This window comes from Dreissena polymorpha, chromosome 9, assembly GCF_020536995.1.
Source record: "Dreissena polymorpha isolate Duluth1 chromosome 9, UMN_Dpol_1.0, whole genome shotgun sequence".
NCBI classification, from domain to species: domain Eukaryota; kingdom Metazoa; phylum Mollusca; class Bivalvia; order Myida; family Dreissenidae; genus Dreissena; species Dreissena polymorpha.
This window is the reverse complement of record NC_068363.1, coordinates 1,674,042-1,687,712: the sequence shown is the minus strand read 5'-3', so window position 1 is coordinate 1,687,712 and position 13,671 is coordinate 1,674,042. Positions and strand designations below refer to the sequence as shown.

At 31.0% G+C, this 13,671-nt stretch overlaps 1 protein-coding gene and 1 long non-coding RNA gene across 2 annotated transcripts in view; both read left to right on the top strand.

Annotated features, from left to right (window-relative positions):
- The window catches only part of LOC127844649 (scavenger receptor cysteine-rich type 1 protein M130-like), a 35,056-nt gene extending 23,385 nt beyond the window's left edge, over nt 1-11,671 (top strand). The window contains exons 15-27 of the mRNA XM_052375048.1: nt 95-250; nt 537-693; nt 1,131-1,297; nt 1,791-1,955; nt 2,343-2,499; nt 4,073-4,236; nt 4,410-4,586; nt 4,784-4,900; nt 6,080-6,131; nt 6,467-6,492; nt 6,777-6,813; nt 10,550-10,605; nt 11,658-11,671. Coding sequence (XP_052231008.1) covers nt 95-250; nt 537-693; nt 1,131-1,297; nt 1,791-1,955; nt 2,343-2,499; nt 4,073-4,236; nt 4,410-4,586; nt 4,784-4,900; nt 6,080-6,131; nt 6,467-6,492; nt 6,777-6,813; nt 10,550-10,605; nt 11,658-11,671 — 1,445 coding nt within the window. The remainder of the gene's footprint in view (nt 1-94; nt 251-536; nt 694-1,130; nt 1,298-1,790; nt 1,956-2,342; nt 2,500-4,072; nt 4,237-4,409; nt 4,587-4,783; nt 4,901-6,079; nt 6,132-6,466; nt 6,493-6,776; nt 6,814-10,549; nt 10,606-11,657) is intronic.
- Nucleotides 11,672-11,907: 236 nt separating this feature from the next.
- LOC127846652 (uncharacterized) lies at nt 11,908-13,508 on the top strand. The gene is made up of 4 exons (XR_008033595.1): nt 11,908-11,951; nt 12,083-12,098; nt 12,713-12,768; nt 12,998-13,508. It is a non-coding gene; the product is annotated as an uncharacterized LOC127846652 (long non-coding RNA).
- Nucleotides 13,509-13,671: the final 163 nt, after the last annotated feature.

The following is a 13,671-nucleotide window of genomic DNA, read 5'->3' as shown; positions in this document are numbered from 1 at the left end:
CAGTTCTCAATATATATTGACATATTTGCAAATATGCACTTCATCTATTTTTTAACATAAACAGTTATTGTTATGTTCCATAAAATTATTTCAGAATGCCCAAAACTAAATGTGTCGAGAGGTAATCTTGTTTACTCTGAGGATGGGACAACAGCTAACTTGATATGCAGCGAAGGATACTTTTCAAATATTACAGCATTTAGATGCCAAAGTGGCAAATGGTCTGCCAATAATGTAGAGTGTGTCTTAAGTAAGCGGTATATTACATTTTCTAAATTTGATTGATTTGTACATATGATCTTGAATAATGGCAGTAATCGATTACAAAATAGATTTATATCATATAAACTCAACGTTGGATTAATACTAGATATTATATATATATATATATATATATATATATATATATATATATATATATATATATATATATATATATATATATATATATATATATATATATATATATATATATATATATATATATATATATACACAGTTAAGTAACGAACATACAAATTAATTTTTTTTTTTAGTTCCATCTTTGAACGTAACACATGTTCGGCTCGCTGATGGTCCTAATACAAATGCCGGAAGATTGGAAATAACTGTGAACAATGCATTCGGCACGATATGCGCCAATGAGTTTAGCTATTTGGACGGTGATATTGCATGCAAATCTATAAATCTAAGGTTCGAATATGTTAATATATGTATTCGTGCATGTGAATCTTGCATATTTATACGGGTTTATCGTAGTTACGAAGCACTTATACATTTTCGAAAGTTTAATCTAACATTAAGATTGCTGGTCACTAACCTTTTGTCTTGTTTAATAACGTTTGGCTACTAAAGTGTTAAAGATACAGAGTTGAGTCTTCTTTAAAACAATATCGCAAATAAATTACTGTTCTCCGAGGAAAATGAATTACATAACGTTTTGTTTTTAATTGAATAACATGCAGTTACCTCCTATGTATTAATAGTTTTAAAAATACAAAATATTACTGTACGGTTTGGCATTTGCCTATTTGTAAGTAACATTACTTAAACAAAAAATATTATATATCTAAACTCGATTACTTGTTTAGTAAATATAATATTTCATGGAGAATATATTAACCGATCAGGTATCGTGCTGCTGCTGTCTACAATGGCTCGTTTTTCGGACCCGGTACAGGACCTATTTATATCGATCAGCTGGACTGTACATCTGATCGTACAAGCATTAAGGATTGCCTGTACAGGACAACAGGTGTTTGCAATCACTCCAATGATGTTTCATTGGTTTGCAACGGTAAGTAAATGCTTCATGTTTATAATATAAACAACATAAACAATCCAAACGCCTAGGTAGAAAACTCTAAACACAAGCAACGGTCGATATTTTATGGCAAGTGATAAAATGCTATCATACGACACACTACAGTACAAAGTCCGAAAACAAGATGGCACAAGTACCGATACATGTATACTTTGAATTTGCAATTGAGACCACCTGCCTTCCACATAGATGACAAGCGTTACGTGCTCTTCTTTTACAGCATGTATATAGTACAGTCCTATTGTAGCAATATCTTTAAATTTAAACAGAACTCAACCAATACAAAGCATATTCACCAATAATTGTTTAGTTATTTCTAAATGTTACTATTTGGTGATGGTTGATTCAATGCATATGATATGTATTTTTTATTGTGCAAAAAGCGTGTTGCTGTATTAATGTTTGTCCTCTATATGTAGCAGCTTCAAACGCACACTGATACTGACGTTTTTTTATAACAATTCAGAATGTGGCAAACTTGTCACCAACTTGGATGACAAGTTGTTTCTATTCAATGACTCGAACATAGTAATGTACGGCGATTGCTCTTTCTACAAGTCCTACTTTGGTCAGCTGCGCGCGATCTGCGAAAACGGCACGTGGAAAACCATCGGAAACTGCATCGAGTACAGTAAGAAATAATACACGTGAAGAAATAAAACACATAATCTACTAAATATATGTACGAATATACCGCTATTTTAAACAGAAATATTTACGTTTAACATATCTGCAAACAGTTATTTTAAAATAACACTTAAACAGGAACTGTCTTAATACGTTGATTTTTTTTACAAAATAAATTGATTCTTTGAAAGTACAATGTTGAGTAAAAAATCTTACATTATCTTTTAAAACTTATAAAAATGTCCGATATTATATTTAAATACAAGTTGCATTATTTATATAATTATGGTCATATGTGTCTGTATGTTTTTAATATGTTTGACTTATACGAAATATAACAGTCCGAGTCCGTATGTACGAATTCCTTTTCACAAATACGTCTGCTGCAAAGGTAAACCCCTGGAGGTGCAAGGTGTTCGTCTTGTGAATGGAAGCAACCCAGCCGAGGGTCGGGTCGAGATAAAAGGGTTTGACACCTGGGGCACCGTATGTAGTGATGACTTTGGGATAAAAGAAGCGGAGGTGATTTGCAGAATGCTGGGATACTTGTACGTATATTCAATCATTTCCTTTGATAATACGAAACATTTATATTCAGTGAACACACACGTTGATTTTGTTGTTGTTGTTTTCAACAAATGTGTGTTATAAAAACTCAAAAATTTCCATTAAAAAGACAAAATTAAATCTACACTTAAAGCTGAAGAATACATGGTTGGTGCTGAGATATAAAAAGTATCTGACACAAAGGAAATAGAACATAATCTACCCGCTTGAATGGACTCTACGATGTCAACATTCATGACGGCTGATTAACTCTTTGTTTTCTAGCAGTACATAGTTCAATGTTTAACTATAGTTTCAAGGTTTTATAAGATACGTTATGAGTTATCTTTATAAAAAAAATGAAACGATAAAATACTTATCTTATTGATCGTTTATCGCGAAATTGAGCATACAATTATCACAAAAAATAGTTTAGATATTCAGTAATCAGTCCACGATCGTTGACTACAACGCCTTTGTTGCACTGTACGGTACTTAACCAGATCAATAGAAAATAAATTTCAACGAACGTGACATTTTATAAATATACCTTAAGGATTCGAAGATATTAACGATATCCATCGTTTTTACAAAATAATAACACTTCAACAGGTCTTTTTAATTCATCATTCATTTTGAAAGATACCGACTGCATATGGTGCAAACGGTGAAGACCAGAAACATGATTGTGTTTGCAAACAGGCTTGACTAGTAAGAACGTTTCATTTTTAAAATGTTGATCTATTTGTTTTAAAACGTGTATTCAATCATTAACACTGCTTTCCAAAACAACGTTACACAACGCTGATCATAATGGGTTCGGAGACTCTATTCATCAATTGTATACGACCAATATTACAAGAAACTTACAATACTGTGTACCGATGCAAGCCCAAATTTAAGTGAAAATGTGTTTCGTCATTGCTTACATTTTTGTCGACATTCGTCACCCATGTTTAGCTTTGGTCGCTTAAAATATATAATATTCATATCTGCATAATATTTAACCTTTATGTGATGCGAGAAATTTTGTCTTTGTTGTTTATAACGTATTAAAACCAACGAGGTTTACAATTTTCGATCGAGCACATGCTTCATGCGGAATAATTTTTAATATGGATTTTGCTTCCTTCAAACCTTTATTGTTAGCAACTTCATTATCATTCAGTAAAAGAACGTGTACTTACTTACAAATGTTCACCTGTGAATCTGTCATTAAGACTGACATTTAGAACAGATGAATCTCGTCATTTTATAATTTAAGTTTGCCTCGGTAGAAAATATCATTCTCGGTATAAAATACGTTGTATCAAGAAGTGTGGTATTTGTAAATTAATGGATTGTTTATCACTTCCAGTACATAGTATTTCCGTTCTGCAAACTTCCGTTAAAATCAAATATGGTAATGATCCTTATCGTAGGAATACCCATAAACTGTATACGACACGTCACGCGATCTAATACCGGACTAACGCTCAGTGCTTTCTTAGGTCAATGCATACGAACGAAGCAGGATCACGCAGAAAAAAAACACGTTATGCTAAATGATATTTAAAAACGGATCGCCTTCTTCAGGCATGCCAAGTCCGTTGCTGTCAAAGGAAGTTATGGAATTGGATCTGGTCCCATTTTCATCGACGAACTCAACTGTGGAGACGATGCCTCTCATATCAACGACTGTGAATACAACACTTACCATAACTGTTCTCACGAGCATGATGTGTCTGTGATTTGCACTGGTATCGTTATCTTTATTGACACTTCGCATATAATACAGTTATTACTTCATGTTTTCATGTTGTGATCACTTGTAATATTTATTTATAAATTTTCGTCCATTGGTTTAATTTTACTAGCGACAATTCCTCTTTATTTTATTATGTAAATATAAAATTAATGATATTTGCTTCAGATTGTGACAACGTTGAAATACACGAAGGGCGCATACAAACTTATCCAGTCATGACAACGGTCAATGCATCTTTAACGTTTTCTTGCAATGAAGGATTTGCATTGATTGGGGCAGATATTATAACATGCGAACTGTCAGGAAAATGGAGCAGTTCACCACCTGAGTGTACGAAGAAATGTATGAATAGTTCTCTATTCGAGTTTGTTCCGTATTAATTCAGTACAATATAAAAGGCATCACGTTTTCTTGTGTCGAACAAAAATGTTTTGTTTATATTGTTTTAATGTTCAAAAGTATTTGCAAATTCATTTAACATAAGAAATTATACAAATGGAAATATCATGCCTTAAATAAGTGCCATTTGTTTTTTTTAGCAAATCTGACTCTGATACTCGGTGAATCAATTGGTTCTGGGATCATGGTCGTTATGGCAATTATAGCTGTTTCCGTTGTTTGCTTCATGCACAGAAGAAATCTGACGTTGAGCAACAGTAAGGATTATAAAAATGATTTGACAATCCTGACTGAGTTTCAGATAAATAAATGCACAAATGTTACTCTTAATGCTGGAAAATAGTTTCATATCCTCCAATTACATTGAGTCGGTTAAGGAAACAAGTAAAATAATTTCTAAATGAATTCAAACTATGCCGCAATAAACGATGTACCTTTAAAGATTTATTTCATTCCCATTAAATCCATGTCAAAATTGTTTTTTACAGCGTGTTTAACCATGCAAAGCCGATAGTTTCCTACACACCCGAATATTACATACACTACGCGCGTTGTTTACCTTGAGTCGAGAGGTCACATCCGAAAGCGAAATTACTCGATTGCAATAGGCATGAGGTCAACAAAACTTCGAAAATTCGATTCACTAAACAAATTTATAGAAATTGAAAGGTTAATTTAACTTTTTCATAACTTCTATTTACAAGTTAACAAGTTTCTGTTTTATCGGTCGATCTTCTTATGTGCAACATTGACACGAAAAAGTGCTCAAGAATTGCAAAACAAACAACGTTCGCATTTTTTTCAAAAAAAAATTTCGGCATATGTGTAACTATTTGAAGATTTGATAAACTTATCATCCAATCGGGACAGGGTTTACCCACTAAACGTGTGTATATCGTAATATCACCTATTTTTGCGATGTGCGCGAACAGATTGTTCCATGCAACATATTCTGGGTATCGTGAAAAGTAAAAGAATTTTCTTAAAAATAAATCAAATACATGAAAGTGTTGTGTTTACACTAGTGCAGTGGTCTGCAATTCATGTGTAAGTTGAATGAAAAGTACCAAAGCAATGCACGGAATAGGCATAAATTAGGATTATTTCAATTGAACTCAGATTTTTAAATGCAATTTAACTGATTTTTTCCTTATTTAAGTCATGTCTGTAATTATTTTCTAGCGTAATAATGTAAGTAAAACAAAATACTCGAAGCGCATGCGTGTGACGTCGTCACGAGAGCCGCGTTCTTAATGTAAACAAAGTGATCGAAATTAGTCAATTCTCGAAATAAGGGAATCGCACGATTCCTCTAAAATAAAAAATAAAGCTTAAACAATAAGCACACATATAATATGTTCAGATTATTAACCTGGCAATATACAACAGATTATTATTTATTTTAAAAAATGAATAATATATTGTTCTTTTTTCAGTTTTCAGAAAATCGAAAGATATGAGTGTGACGACAAACCCGAATACCTATGTGTACGTTTGGTTAACAATAACAGAATTGCATTAATATATGAAATATGTTCAAATTGCTCAGTTTGAAAGTAAATTTTTAAATTATAAAAAATCAAGAAGATCGAATATTATAAAGAACTGTGGCGAGTGTTTAATGAAAAGTTAAACGTTTACAATTTTCTGATCGCTCACTTAAAGAAACACAAATTCATATACCATTCTATTATCCTGCGCAACGGTTTAAGGATATACAATGAAATGAATCTTAACAAATGCGTTAATACATTGTGCCTTGTGTTATCAACTGAAATTGATGTAATTGAACACAGGTAATTGAGCAATATTTAACATTTCAGATCATCACTTAACAGGGCGAATGCTGGTAAATTCTCTTTATGTTTTTGTGTTTGTTTGTTTTGAAATATTTGCAACTTCAAAATGTATGAAGTCATATAATTAAAAAGAAACAGCATAAGCTCCGAATTGCAGCTCAACTTCCGCTCTTTCAGTAAAATATGAAATATTTTTAATAAATGTATTGAAACAGTATTTATAAATGCTATAGCAACTTAACTTGAAATGAATTTGTCTTAACTAGTATTGTATACATGTATACATTTATAAAGCGTGATTTCGCATCAATAATATATGCATGCATTATGATAGGAGCCGATCGAACGTATGTCAACTCAGGAATGGACAGGTGTGTAAATACAAGTATCATTTTTATATTGTAAAATAAACAAATTGTTTAACTTCGTTTTTAAAGAATGTTCCAACGACAAATTAGCACATGAATAATAGACCCTTTTCACAATAAGCCAAAATCGATAAGAGCGCGAAGTCACGTGACTCGCAGAAATCCAGAACGAGGCGAAACGTGATGCCGTTTATAATACCACGCAATGCCGCATCTAATTTCAACGCATCACGCTTTTGACGTTACGATATGGTCAACGCAAGATGACATCGTCTGTAAATATATACTTCCCATTTTATGTGTCAATACATTTTTTTGATTAAAGTACTTGTTTTTATTCACATGTTTGCACAAATTTTGACACTGTTAGTTTGAGCCTTTTTATCGCGGTGTTTAAGCAAAGATCTATCAATAATCGTGTTTATTGGTATATCTGTTGTTTAATCGTCCCTTTGTTCAGCACAAACCCATTATCTCGTTATGATCAGATACTGTGCCGACATATATTAAATAACAGCAAGGTGTCATAAACCACACGTTGCGGATGTCTGGTCATTTCCACATAATTTATGATACCCCCGTGTCTTCTCGTGGTAGTGGTATTGCATAGTCATTTCTTAGAGTTGTTTAAAGCCAAAACTTAACTATTGCTTTAATTAGATATGTAAGATTTTGTAAAAATTGAAAGTTATTTTTTCCAAACAGATTGTCAGAAACTAAATACTGTATAGATATTAGCAGTTTAATCATTATAATGAAGTGCTTAATACCCATACATTTTTAATATTTTAACAAATTAATTGCTAAACATTTAACGTATTCAACGGTAACTGGTAAAATTAAACTCCGTCATTACGTAGTCCTATGAAGAGTGTACGGTAGTGTACGAAACGATTCCCGGACATTCGTTCCCACGGTCAATCGTTCCTACGCTAATTTTGACAATAAGGACATTCGTTCCTAAGTTTTTTTTCATCCCGGACAATCGTTTCCACATTTTTTCCCAATCCGGACATTCGTTCCAACGTTATTTTGACAGCCTGGACATTAGTTCATGCATTAAACTGACAGCCCTGACAATGGTTCATTCATTATTGTAAGCAATTACATTCGTTCCTTATTTACATTTACTAGAATAAGTGAAACAAAACTGAACGGAATAAAACCATTAGAACCGCATAAGAAGTTGATATGTTGTTCTTTATTTAACTTATAATTATGATGGTTTGCCTAAGAAAGGCATCGAAGAGGCTTTTTGTGAATAACCATCGTAGTGTAGAGTAAAACATGAAGATTTATTTTTATAATAGTCTCAATTACATACAATACAACAATACAAACATTCAATTATATATATATATATATATATATATATATATATATATATATATATATATATATATATATATATATATATATATATATATATATATATATATATATATATATATACAATAGACAATTGTAGGTAAACTTTCTAAATTAGAAATATCAGAGACTTTTGCATTTCCAATCATGTAAACCCATATATATATACATGTATTCAATCACCAGAGTTCCAATTCTGTACAAATCAGTTCTATATTACATGATAAGTCTGTTGCCAATCATTTTTTTAAACATCGTTAAAATAATTGATTTAAAATATTGAGTTCAAATACGAGCACTATTGCGCAATAAAGAAATTGTTTAGAAAATCGAGTATCACACACATGTGTTTCTTTGAGTACGAATGGCCAACAGACAGACCGCGATTGTTCGTTTGAAGTTATATGTTGGAAGTGAATTTTAAGGAATGGGCCATTATTCAACATACATATTGTTTTCACAGTTTCCTTTTTTAAAGTTATATAATCGACAAACTGTTTTTAATCGGCTTAGAGCTAACAAGTTGCGTTAAATGCATTGTCGACAAAATGTCAGTCAGTTAATTAATTAGTCAACTAATCAATTAAAATCATATCGGCTGGCTTATTCTGAATCGGCTTACTGTAAACAAGATTGGTTAATTGAATAGGCTTATCAAAGAAGATAAGCTTTGCTCGGAATATTGCTTTTTTGTTTAGTTTTGCATTTACTTCTAGGAACCAATGTCAGGACTGTCAAATAACAAAAACTACAACAACAACCTTTATAGCATATAAGCACAATACAATGCTTTTTTTGCCACAAAACAGAAAGTTACGCAATAACATAGGAGCGAATATCCGGGCTGTCAAAATAATATTGTCATGTTTGTTAAATATAATATTCGAGCGAATGTACGCCTTGTCAAAATAAGCGTAGGAATGATTGTCCGTGTGAACGAATGTCCGGATACCGTACGGAACTAACATAATTAAAATAAGCATTTTCGTTTAACCACAACGGGGTTAAACATTTTGATATAAAATGCTATACATTTTCACTCATAATCTCTTATAAAGAAATTTCATTATACATGTGTAGACAGTTCAATTTCCACCACCATGACCACGTCCGTTTGTTTCACTTGGTTATAATAATTCTTCAATATTGTCATTCACTCTAAAATACATTTTATTTAATGTAAAAGAAAATTAACATATAATTTAAATAGTGTCATGTACTTCGCGTTTATAGTGCTTTGTCTTATGGTTGATTCAACACCGCTTACACGTTCGACAGTTCATGAAAAATAGCGCACACCAACACACCCATACCTTTGAGAATTATAATCATATAATACTATTTATTTTATTTTTGCGGCTTTTATATATCTTTGTTTTGAGCAATTATCGATGTTAGGTCTTCAGACCACCTTTACTCTGATGTTAACGGGTTATTCGTATTTGTATAAAGATGTGTTTTTTTTAAATATTCACTATTTGTACTAGATAGTATGTCGTTGAATTATTATTATGGTTGTTATAATGTTTATTTAAGAAGTGTTTATCAATGTATTGACTCAACACATTCTGTAATAATGTTATAACCGTCCCGAATGTAAAACATTACAGTCAACTGCTCTATAATGATCGATATTCTCAACCATTCGCATAACATAGGCAAAGAAAGTTGTCACGTTCCGCCTCGTTCTGAGATTCGACTCGTCACGTGATATCTAATAATAGCAACAGTGTTCGTATTGTAAAACTGGTCTTTTGGGGTTTCTTCAAGTAATTTCAAATCCCAAAGACTTTGTTCCAGGGTGTAGAATCAACGGGGTTTTCAGGGGTTTACACACGAGCTGGACAGAATGTAAACACACAAATAAGAACTTTATTTTTTTCAAATATCTCAAGTTATTGAAATACATTTGCAAACATCTTTAGTGCATGAAAGTTTTTTGCAGTTTATCTTTAAGTTATTAGAATAAATCCTTGAATACGTCTGAAATCGGTGACACAATTTTACGTTGCAAAGCGTACAGTGCACAATGACTTTTTTAACAAGAACACAGGCTTATTAAATAAGTAATTCTGATGCATTTCATATTGTCATGAGCAGCAAAGCATCCACAATTAGCAATTTAAGTTAAGCACTAGAAAATTTCAAAATAAATTGTATAAATCTATTAATAAACATAGGTACGACTATCACTGAATTTTTTATTCAATGTTACCGGTATAATGTATAAAGTGTTATCAGAGATAAATAAATACTATAAATGTTCAATTCAATACACATTTTCGTAAACCTTTATTTTAAACAAAGTCATATTTTAACCCACGGCAATATTGATTTCGAAGCTTAACATTCATGTATTTCTTATTTGAAGCTCCACGGAAGAGTATGTTGTGATGGACGATATAACTCACCCGGACGAAAAACGAGGTTTATTGCTCTTATATTTATTTAATTTTACCGTTTAATATACATATATTTGATTGTTTACACTCAAATGCATTTCTAACGAAACACTTTCACATCTTTTTTTATTTCTTGAGTATTTATCAATTAATTTGTAAAAAGATAAATATGAAGAAATAAATCCTATTTAAATATTACTGTAATTAATCGACGAAGTGCAATATTACATTTAAACAAAATGACGCGATCCAAACATATTTATGATCAGTAAAAATATTTCAATAGTTTATCTATATCTAACATTCACATAATAAGGATCCATTCATGGCGGTAACATTCATTGCAACTCATCGCTCAGATGGCACAATTTCGCATTTAATTCCGAAAGAACCCATAATATCCGCCGATAGGTATTGAACGTACAATCCCGATTTGAATATTCGAACAATCCCGAATACAGATCCATCCAAGTTTTCATTTGCTTGAATGCCTTGTCTGAACAACTCAGCCGTCAAAATTGTGTAAATACTTTTTGGATGGGTTAATTTTGATTGCGGAGAAAATGTTCGTTTTGTTTGATGTAATTCATTCGTTGCATGTGCCGTACTTGTGTTTAACAGCATTGCACACACAATCATTCTTACCAACTATAACATTAATTATACTTTATTGATCATATCGTCCTAAGGAAATATTAATATGTAAAAGATAGCTGGATTCATAATTTGAATGAAACATTGTTAAGTTCGATCTTAAATATCTTAAGAGTTTTATGATAAATTAGAATTATAAATGTGTAGCGTAAGAAGTGCCTTTGATTTATTTTGTAATGGTATTTGAATTAAAAGGCAATTCATGGGATATTGATTAGTTATAGTGTAAAAAGAGTTTCATGTATATATCTATATACAAAATCTTTTCAATACTATACTGTATTATACTATACAATTACACTTTGAAAAAGTAACCAAATTAAATAGTAACATTAGTATTATAACTAAACCCAATCATTTACATAATACATGAATTATATTTGGTATATCAAATGTATTAATATCGATATTTTATCCTTTCAGAGACAGACAGGTAAATGTTTCCAACTCATAAAAATAAATAAGAATAAAAAATTGTTGTCTTTATTTATAAGCTTTATAATATTGGCAAGCAAGTGTCGGTGTTCATAAAAATATCAATTTTAATGTTTACCATCGGTATTTGGGTTCATTGTTTTTGTGTATATAAACTATTTATAACGATTTATTACAAAATGTACACTCCAAACCGTTTTTCAGTCAAATACACTTCCTGCATTGTTTGTTTTACTTTCAGGCCAAAATCGGCAAAAACAACTTTCTATGAAACACTTTCTGGTAAGAAAATTAAATTTCCCGGAAATATCGGAATAAATGTTAATAAATTGATGTTATAATTGTGCATATTTCTTGAAGACAATATAAAACATATATTATTATTATTAATTGTCAATTGTATTTGCTTTCAGATGCAACAAGGGCAGAGTAAGTTTTAAAGTAATCGCCTAAACGCTTCAATAGTGTCTTTATCAAAACATATTTCTTGAGTATATGAACTCCATTGAAAGGATACTTGTAATGCTATATGCGTTCCAATAATTTTACATATGGGTAGGGAATAAGAATAATAATAAGAATTGTTTATTAAACTAATCACGGGTTACATTAATAATGACATATGAATCACATATATATATCAGAATTGCATCAGTAACACAATATTCTAGTGCAATAAGGATATAAAAGAAACAAAGCTTAATTCGTATTAGATGATACACAATTAAATCAAGTTTGATAATAAAAAACAAAACAAAAAGATTTATAAAACAAAACAAAAAGCAAATGCCTTTACTCAATACTACATATTTCTTATAAATAGTACATGAATGTTAAATGTGCTCAGTATAAAACATATATTAACTCACAAGTAATACTAAGAGCCTACTCTAAACTATTATTCAAGATTTGCATAATCATTATTCATAAATAGTATATATTATTATACGTAGTAGTAGTAGGGTAACGCATGTATTAATAGCTTATAATACGATGTGTTGTAACAAACATGTAGTAAATTCTTTATTAAACTATGCATACAGACGATCCGACGACTACAGTGCTATCGATCATGCCTCAGCCAATGTGCATAGTGCAGGTAAAACACATTAAAATTATTATATTATTTCATGTTTTTAAAAATACCAATTAAGTAGGTTGTATAATATTAAAACGTGTTGAATATGTTTGTTCTCATAAACTCACATACCTAATTAAATTACAAATTGCTGTAACGGTGTTTAATTTCAAAATGATAAGTTTGTCTTTTTTATTTAAATCTTTATCTCACCTCAATATAAACTTCTTCTCTGTGTTATCGAATAAAGGTACCAGCTCCAGAGTACCAAAGCCGAAAGGAAATCGAACATTACCGAACTAAGTGTCCGCGAAAAATAATGTTTTTTGTTTTGTTGTTGTTGTTTTCTTCATATTAAGCATTAAACGGAAAACAGCACTCATGCACGTAAGCGCATTTGATATAATATCAATTATTGTAGTTATTTATGGTTGGTTGTTTGCGTGTTTCATACTTCTTTGTAGAGTGTATGTACTATAACTATGTGTCTCATATGCAGTTATAGTGTTCATACTGTTCAATATAATTGTGTATGTAAATGAACTGACTCTTAACCAGACATGTTTACATAAGTTTTACATATACTAAAATTTTAAAACACTAAATGAAAATTTTTATGTGTTCAACTTCGTAAATATTGTGTAAATTATTTATAGTACAACTCGTAGCAGTTTATTAAAAGCCTCGTTCGCAGCATGCGATGTAAATACGCTGTACCATATTGTAAAATGTAATCTTCGTTTGATTAAATATTACACTGATTCATGTGTTGTGAAGACTTTCATGTTACGTTATTTGTCACAACGATGACTACATGTATATAAAACTTTATTAAATAGATAAAATAGAATCGTCATGTCTAAGTTTTGGGACGGGCGCTTAGACATAAGCCCATATTCCTGACTAAGTTGAAATCTCTCGAGA